A 9,423-nucleotide genomic window follows, 5' to 3' on the forward strand; every position below is an offset into this window, starting at 1 on the left:
TGTCCTGACACAACTCACTGTCCCAAATTTCGGCGATATCGGACAATAAATATATCTTTAATGGGCCCAAATCCTTAAATCGAGAGATCGGTCTATATGGTAGCTATATTGAAATCTGGAGCGATCAGGGCCAAATAGCAGAAAGATGTGGAGGGTCCTAACAAAACTCACTGTTCCAAATTTCGGCGATATCGGACAATAAATGCGCCTTTAATAGGCCAAAAACCTTAAGTCGAGAGATCGGTCTATATGGCAGCTATATTGAAATCTGTAGCGATCAGGGCCAAATTGCAGAAATATGTCCAAGCCGCTAACATAACTCACCACCCCCAATTTCGGCAACATCGGACAAGAAATGCGCTATTTGTGGGCCCAAGACCTTAAATAGAGAGATTGGTCTAGAAGGCAGCAATATTCGAATCTGGACCGATCTGGGCCAAAGTGAAGAAGGATGTCGAAAGCCCTAACAAAACTCACTGTCCCAAATTTCGGTGATATCGGCCAATAAATGTGCCTTTAACGCGCTCAAAACCTTAAATCGAGAGATCGGTCTGTATGACAGCTATATCCAAATCTGAACAGATCTGTGCCAAATTGAAGAGGGATATCGAAGGGCCTAACATGACTCACTGTCCCAAATTTTGGCGAAATCGAACAATAAATGTGTCTTTTAAGGGCCAAAGACCTTAAATCGGGAGATCGGCCTAGAAGACAGCTATATTCAAATCTGGACCCATCTGGGTCAAAGTGAAGAGGATGTTGAAGGCCATAACAAAACTCATCGTCCCCAATTTCGGCGACATCGGACAATAAATGCGCCTTTTATGGGTCCAAGACCTTAAATCGATAATCGGTTTATATAGCAGTTATATCTAAATCTGGACCGATCGGAGTCCGAATTGCAAGAAGATGTCGATGAACCTAACACAATTCACTTTCCCAAATTTTGACAAAATCGGACAATAAATGCGCCATTTATATGGCAACTATATCTAAATTTGGGCCGATCTGGGCCAAATTGCAGAAAAATCTGGAACGATCAAGGCCAAATTAAAGAAGGATGCCGAGTGACCTAACACAACTCACTGTACAAAATTTCAGCAAAATCGGACAATAAATGTGGCTTTTATGGACCTATGACCTTAAATCAGCGGATCAGTCTATATGGGGGCTATATCAAGATAAAGGCCGATATAGCCCATCTTCAAACGTATACTGCCTTTAAAAAACTAAGTTTCAGCGTAATATCAATATTTTTAAAGGCTGTAGCATGATTTCAACAAACAGACGGTGGGACATGGCTAATAGATCGTCATATATTTTTGCGAAGATCAAGAATATAAATATATTTTTTAAAGGGTCGAAAATAACACTTTAAAGTAGCCGTTGAGAGGAGCGGACGTGTTTTCATTTCGCTCCCCAAAGAAAAAATATCCGTATCTAGGAATAGGTACTAACGATTACGAAAAAATTTTAAAGCCTTACTTGGAAGAGGTTCAAAATGAACTCCAAACACCCAACAGCTGCGGTGGTGGCATAAGACCGAAGCTTGTTATCATCCCCCTCCATTCCAGTTTCCCTCGAATGTGTCAGGTAGATCCTAGTCTCGCAAGCTCGTCCGCTTTACAATTCCCTGGGATATCTGTGTGGCCCGGCATACAGAACAGGTGAATTTTGAAGTGTTCAACCATATCGTTGAGAGATCTGTGAGATCTGAGATCTGTCTGAGAAGATATTTACGCCAATCGTCGTAATGACATTAAATCTCAGCCATTCCACCACTTCCTTAATTTCAAGGAACTCCGCTTGATACACACTGCAGTGGTCGGGTAACCTTTTCGATATGACCAATTCTAGATCTTTAGAGTACACCCCAGAGCCCACTTGGTCTTCTAGTTTGGAACCATCCGTATATGTAAATGTATGTAACTTCTATTACTAGGGATATAATAGTTCCAATCGGTTTATCAGGAATAGAGGCTAAATGCACGTTTTTTGCACATTTTACCCATGAACATTCCACCAAGGAACAGGGGCTAGCTTCTCACATATCAATGAGTGCAGTCCTATTCTTATATAATCTCAATGATAAGCGGCTTCCTTTTTATAGCCGAGTCCGAACGGCGTGTCGCAGTGCGACACCTCTTTGGAGAAAAGTTTTACATGGCATAGTTCCTCACAAATGATGTCAGCATTAGAAAGGGAAAACCACCCCTGAAAATTTTTTCTGATGGTCTCGCTAGGATTCGAACCCTGGCGTTCAGCGTCATAGGCGGACATGCTAACCTCTGTGCTGCGGTACCTCAGGAATTGAGGTACAGTACTTTTTACCACACTGTCTGGAACATCGGACATTGTATCAAGGAAAACACAGAGTCCATAGCCGCCACATGACCAAAGAGAAAGCTTCCTTAGCCTCACGACAGTGGTCGCAGCAATTTGTCTAGCCACAATGTTCAGAGGTATCAGATGTAGCATTAAATTGAGTGAATCAGATGGTGTAGTCCTGAGTGCGGCTGTGATGCACAAACAAGCCCTCCTTTGGATCCGGTTGACTATTGAACAGTAGGTGGACTTTTGAAGCGCCGTCCACCAGACCACAACACCATATAGCATTATAGGTCTGACAACTGCAGTATATACCGAGTGCATGACGCGCGGTCTAATCCCCCAACTTTTGCCAATGGCTCCCTTGAAGGTGTATAGGGCAAGAATTGCCTTTCTTGCCCTTTAGAAAATGTTAGATTTGAAGTCAAATTTTCTATTCAACAAAACACCCAGGTATTTCGCGTTTTCTGTAAATGAAACATTCTCTCCTCCCAAGGAGTCAGGTGCCATTGAAGATAACTTGTATCTCCTGCTGAGAAGAAGTACTTCTGTATTGCTCGGATTTATACCCAGACAACTTTCGGTAGCCCACTTTGCTGTTGCACGTAGAGCTTCCGGAAGTATATCTCTTAAAGTGCTGGGAAACTTTCCCCCTAACCGCAGTTGCCACGTCATCAGCATCCGCGATCACTTTTACGCCTTTTTCTTCCAGAGACAATAATATATTGTTAATGGCTTTATTCCAAAGCAGAGGAGACAGTACACCTCCTTGAGGTGTTCCTCTGTTGACCCATCTTTTTAGATCCACAGATCCCAAGCCAGCCGCAATGCATCTTTTAGTAAGTAAGTTGTTCATAAACTTTCTTATGTTTGAATTAATGCCTAGAAACTTCAACTCCTTCATGATTGACTTCGGTTTTACATTATTGAAAGGACCTTCAAAGAAATGCTACCATTGTATATTCCTTGACAGCGAGAGTACCCTCTAAGTAGTCAACTAGATCGTGATGGGATGTTTCAGTAGATTTGCCTTTACTATATGAATGCTGCTACTGAGACCGATGATCTCCATTGAACTTGCCCAAAGATATGTTTCTATCAACCTCTGAAGAGTCTTCAGCATAAAGAATGACAGACGTATAGGGCGAAAATCTTTCACCTTCGTGTAGTAAGGTTTTCCTGCTTTCGAAATGAAAATGACCTTTATGTACCTCCATCCCATAGGCATGTATTAGCATGTCATATATACAAGCTGATACAAGCAGAGTATATCTCCCTAAGCCAATGAACCAATGTATCAGACACAGCTTGTAATTCAACCAGTGATATATCATCAGGGCCTGGCGACTTAAAGGAGTCGAAACTTCTTATCACAGAAAGGATTTTCGGCCCAGACACAATTGCCCTAATAACCTTCGACGTATGCATACCAGTGACAACCTCTTCCGGAACCACGTTGTCCGTTGGAGAATTTCTCGGGAAAGTAGTGTTTCCCCACTAGACATTGTCCATACATTCTCTGACTTCTGAATATACCCCACCGCAATAGGTCTCGAGGACAGAATCTTTCTTAGCCGGAATGCCTCAAATGTATCCTCCACGGAGCTGCAGAATTCTACCCAGTATCATGAGATCAACAAATTATGCGGTATATTCTTCCTTCCAGACCACCCCCTATACAATATAAAAATTTCAAGAAAATGTGTTCAGGTGTTTTCGAATTTATACGGAATAAACAATCAAGCAAACAGACGTTCGAATTTTGGTTTGCCAAAGGAAGTTTTAACCCACTGGTTAACCAGATAATCTAAATTGACACTTTTATATGTCCTTTGACATTCTTTCGTCTGCTAAATCTTTGAATGGGTGTTCTTTACAAAATCTCTATAACCGGTAAGTGTATGTGTTTGAAGGCTCTCCATCCCCACCTACCCTCCTTTCTATGTCTTTTTCATGTCAGTTTGCTCGATTCATGTATTGCTCGGGTTTGCTTCGGTGCTTTTCTGGGATATGTTGTTGTGCCATTGCTGTCAACATCGCTTGATGTTGTTCTTTAATTTATGAGTTTGTTTACTTTTTTTCTATCTACAAACGGTTGGCCACTTTTTGTGAGGAAGGAACAGAGAGAGAGAGAGAGAGGGAAATGGAAAGGTACTTACCTGGCAGCAACAGGTGTAACTATCCATAAATATCCGCTATTGTTACGCTCTGTTGTAGACGTACAAGGATATGCCATTGGCCGACGATAAGGAGTGAACTCGTCTAGATTGCCCGCAGATGTAGGTCCTTGTCTAAAGTCATGTTGCTGGCCAGTGGTTGATTGCAACAGCTTTTGTTGTTGCTGTTGTTGATATCTTTGTTGTTGCTGCTGATGCTGATGCTGCTGCTGTTGCTGGCTAAGACCATTCAATTTACTGAGATTAGTGCATGAATTATTCATACTGCCATTTAGATCACTACCCACAGACATTGTTCGTCCATTCATGCCCCCAACCATTTGAGCAGCTTTTAGGCCTCCACTTGACTTTGTGTTATTGTTGCTGCTGCCATGGTCCAGGGGAAAGCCAGTGGCCGGTATGCTGCCGGAAATTGTATTTATAACACCCATCATTGTGTTCTCATTAGGACTTGAGTTGGCTTTTGTCTCCAAGCTATGACGGTTGGTGTTTGCAACTGTGGTGGCTGTGACTATAGTTGAGGTTGTTGTCACAATGTTGTTGCTGTTATTATTGGTGGAGGTGCTGATAGGATTTGTTTTGTAGCCGTTGCTGATGGAGGAATTTCCAGAATTATGATGTCTAAGAGTGGTCTGTTTTAGTTGTTGTGGCTCGTGGAGAATGTTGTTGTCGCTGTCATTGCTGTTAGCCAATGAATGTGGTGTCAACGATGATGATTGCAATGCGAATGTGGTGTTGTTATGCCTCGGCAATGTGGCATAAGGTGACTGCTGCAAATACAGTTGAGCTGTGTCCAGATATTGGCGATGGGGTCGCTCTATGGAGGCGTGAGTAGTGAGTGTGTATTGCTGATGGCGTTTCTGTTGTTGCAGTTGCTGCTGTTGCAAGTCATGATTATGCATTTTAATATTGTCGACATCTTTATTGGTGTTGGTGGTGGTGTTAGAATTGCCAAACGTTTTCAATACGCTGGTAGGAGATGATGCTAATGATGTTGCCACTGTGGTGGCCGACTTTGCTGAAGTTGTCACTGTTGCCTTTGTGGCATGATTTGCAGTTGTCACTACAGCTGGAGTTTTTGTAGCCGATGCAGAAGAATTGCTGGTCTTCACTAACGTGGGTTGTTGACCGCCAATATTGCCATTTTGCTGGTGCTGTTGCTTTTGTTTCTGTTGGTTTTTTTGCTGCCGTAACTGCTGCCCTATGGACAAATTAGCATTTGGCTTTTTTATATCGCCACTTGTGCCAAAGGCAACAACTGCTGGGTCTGTGTCAACACTGTGCAAGGATGCCACACGAAAAACATTTGGCACTGAAGGATAATCGCGCATAATTTTCTGTTTATCTTGGTCTCTCCCACTTGGTCGCCAAAGCCACCCCACTTGTCGCTGTTGCTGTTGTTGTTGTTGTTGCCGTTATTGTAGCCACCGCCTTAAAGTCCAGACCACAGGAACTAATAACGAACAACGATGCTGATGCTGCAACTACCACTACTTCTGTCCAAGTGAGGTAATACAAAAAAACCAAAATGCAAAAATAACTGAGAATAAAGCGTTTATGCTCAAAAAACTGCATGAAACTTGTATGTGCTACTTTTTTATTCAACTCCTAGTTAACACACCCCATCTCATAAACACCAAACAAATGACTTCTTTTTTATTTTAAATATCTCACAAAGCGCTTCAATGTATGCACTATTTTTGGTATGATTTCTCAAAGCGCCCCAATGTATGCAGCACTTTTTTTATTTTTGGTTTTTTATAATTGCGCAAGTTTATTCCGACCCGTTTCAACGCAAAGTTTTCAAAGTGTGTTCTCCAAAACGTGTGGATACGCAATTTTTTCACTTGGTCAATTGTTTTTATTTGCGCTGGACTATGGATTACACTCTGATTAACAATTTTGTTTGACAGTTTTTACATTTCAAATAAAACCACAGTTTTTTTATTGAGAGTTTTGTGTTTTTTGGGGTTTGTTCATTGCGTTTCTGGATACATTTTGTTATAAATTTTAGTATTTTTTGTCATAATTGTTTAGTACGCCACTTTTTTTAGTGTCTGTTGTTTTTTGTTTTAGTTTACTGAAAATATAAAACACTTGTGACATGTAACTTCAGTGGCTTATTTCGTTTATATTGATTCTTTATGGGTTTTACCTTTTCCTTAAATGAAAAGCTATGATCAATAGTAATGTGCAGTTTCCATGTGCTGCACTTAACTTAAGCAAAGTTTTCTGTAGCTAGCTTAGCCCACATTATGTTTAGTGGCAGTGTGCAATCAGACTTAAGAAATGAAAAAAGGAGGAAGAATTTGGTTTAAACCTTCAGATACTTTAAAGCAGCCTTATAGGAGACAAATGTCCATGAACATCAAAGCAAATTTTTATGGTAAAACTAGCTGAACTGGGCCCGCTCTGCGGCGCCTTCATTTGCAATGTATGGAACAGGATTATCCTTTGAATATTTATTTTCGACATTTAAAGAGCTTTTAGTGAAATACCACGCTACGAAAATAGTAGATGTGCATTGCTTGACAAATAGTATAACAATATAAGTGTCTTTATCTGAATCCCATGTGATCTTCGCTCGGAGGGTTTGGGGTTATTTAAGCTTGGATGTTAGATACACACCATTCTTAAGAGTCTTTAGTTGAGCCCGTTATTCTCATGGGGATTTTGGGAGTGGGAAGAACCCCGGGTGGTGTAAACCCCCAGCAACATGGTCCCGAAAGTGGGTATGAATGTCGTGCTCAACTTCCAAATACCCTTCATTTGAGTCCCATATCGGTAAATATGTATGTCCGATTTAGGGGTGTTTTCGAGTGTGAGGTGTTCCCCCCGGACACTTGGCCCCAGAATTGGTTATCAAATTAGTTTTCTAATGTCAAATGCCTTCCATTTGAGCCACATATTGCCGTGGTCGGTAAATTGTTAGTCTTTGAGGGACATTTTGGGAAAGGGGCGGTACCCCAAATACATGGTCCCCATTTGGATATCAGATTCGTACTCCTCTCTTAAATACCTTATTTGAGCCCCATATTGTTAGTAAATAATTGTGGGTTTGTGGGGTCTTTTAAAGAAGGGGTAGCCCCCAGAAAATTGGTCCCGATAGTGGGTATCAATTTTGTGCTCTACTCCCTAATTCCTTTCATTTGAGCCCCACACTTTGCCCTGAAAATATATCAACATTGTTCTTTACTCCCAAATATTATTTATTTCAACCCCATATTGCCATTGGCCTCAAAATTGGATATGAAATTCGTTTTCTAATCTCAAATACCTTTCAAATTTCAGCGTATTCGGGTCTTAAATAAAGCTTTTATGGGCTTCAGACCCTTTATTGACGGATCGGTCTATAGCTATATCTAAATATTGCGTTGCCCAAAAAGTAATTGCGGATTTTTAAAATTTTTTTTTAAAATGCATTTTTAATAAAACTTAGAATGAACTTTAATCAAATATACTTTTTTACACTTTTTTTCTAAAGCAGGCTAAAAGTAACAGCTGATAACTGACAGAAGAAAAAATGCAATTACAGAGTCACAAGCTGTGAAAAAATTTGTCTACGCCGACTATATGAAAAATCGCAATTACTTTTTGGGCAACCCAATATAATCTGATCAGATCCATCTTTAGGTCGGATGTCGGGAGGCTTAAAACCACTCTCACTTTACTTTAACTGACTATGACAGAGCATTTGTTTCACTAGCCTAACGTAGAATAGAATTCCAAGCGCCTCGATCTTCTGAGCTCGTGGTTCATAACTCGCCTATATTCTTCATTAACGCAAACTGGTTCCTATATTTTACGAAGAATCTTTCTCTCAAACACTCCAAGCATTGCCTTATATGCTTTCACAAGTACCCATGCCTCAGAACCATATAAAAACGCGGGTAGTATCAGTGTCTTGTATAGTGTAATGTTCGTCTGTCGAGAGGTGGCCTTGTTTCTAAACTGCGTGCTTAGTCCAAATTAGCATCTGTTTGCCAGTATTATTCTTCGCTGAATCTCAAAACTGGTGTCATTCGTTTCGGTTACGGCGGTGCCGAGGAGGATAAAGTTACTGACTATCTCAAAGTTGTGGTTCCCAACTTTCTCCATTTTCTTTATCTGCTCGGTTGTACAAGGTGTTTGGGAGTTGAAACCATCCATTTCTTCTTACTTTCATTTACTGCCATACTCATTTTTACTGACTCTCGTTCGATTCTATTTCCGATGTCGTCGGCATAGGCTAGTAGCATGTGTTTTCTTGGGATTAGTGTGCCATATCTATACACATCTGCATCTCGTATAATCTTCTCCAGCAGGATATTAAAGAGATCACACGATCTGTTGTCTCCTTGTCTGAAACCTCGTTTGGTATTAAATGGTTCGGAGAGATTCTTTCCTATTTTTACAGGGGAACGCGTATCAGCAAGTGTCATCCTGCAGAGTTTTATTAATTTTGCAGGGATACCAAACTCTGACATGTCTTGAAATACCTTGGAACGTAAAGGGCTATCGAAAGCGGCTTTGTAGTCAACAAAGAGATGGTAGGTGTTGATTTGTCCTTCTCGGGTTTTTTCTAAGATTTGGGGCATTGTGAATATCAGGTCCAGGGTGGATTTACCATGTCTAAAGCCGCATTGATAGGGCCCAATTATCTCATTGCCTTTAGGTTTTATTCTTTCACACAGTACGCTCGTGAGTATCGTGAGTAGTTGGCACATTCCGTCTTGTCTCCTTTCTTGTGTGCGGGACATAGTATGCTGAGGTTCCAATCATCAGGTATGCGTTTATCTAGCCAGATTGCGCAGATAAGCTGATGCATACGCCTTACTAGCGTGTCGACTCCGGTCTTAAATAGTTCATCGGGTAACCCGTCGGCTCCTGCTGCCTTGTTATTCTTTAGTCGGGTCACTGCTACTTGGACCTCATTCTG

The 9,423-nt window shown here is 41.1% G+C and overlaps 1 protein-coding gene across 1 annotated transcript in view; it reads right to left on the bottom strand.

The window, feature by feature from the left end:
• LOC106084985 (uncharacterized) overlaps nucleotides 1–5,993 on the bottom strand; it is a 188,702-nt gene extending 182,709 nt beyond the window's left edge. Inside the window, exon 1 of the mRNA XM_059367200.1 lies at nucleotides 4,488–5,993. Within this exon, the coding sequence (XP_059223183.1) occupies nucleotides 4,488–5,836 (1,349 nt within the window). The 5' untranslated portion in view covers nucleotides 5,837–5,993. The remainder of the gene's footprint in view (nucleotides 1–4,487) is intronic.
• Nucleotides 5,994–9,423: the final 3,430 nt, after the last annotated feature.

Source organism: Stomoxys calcitrans, chromosome 4 (genome assembly GCF_963082655.1).
Source record: "Stomoxys calcitrans chromosome 4, idStoCalc2.1, whole genome shotgun sequence".
NCBI lineage: Eukaryota > Metazoa > Arthropoda > Insecta > Diptera > Muscidae > Stomoxys > Stomoxys calcitrans.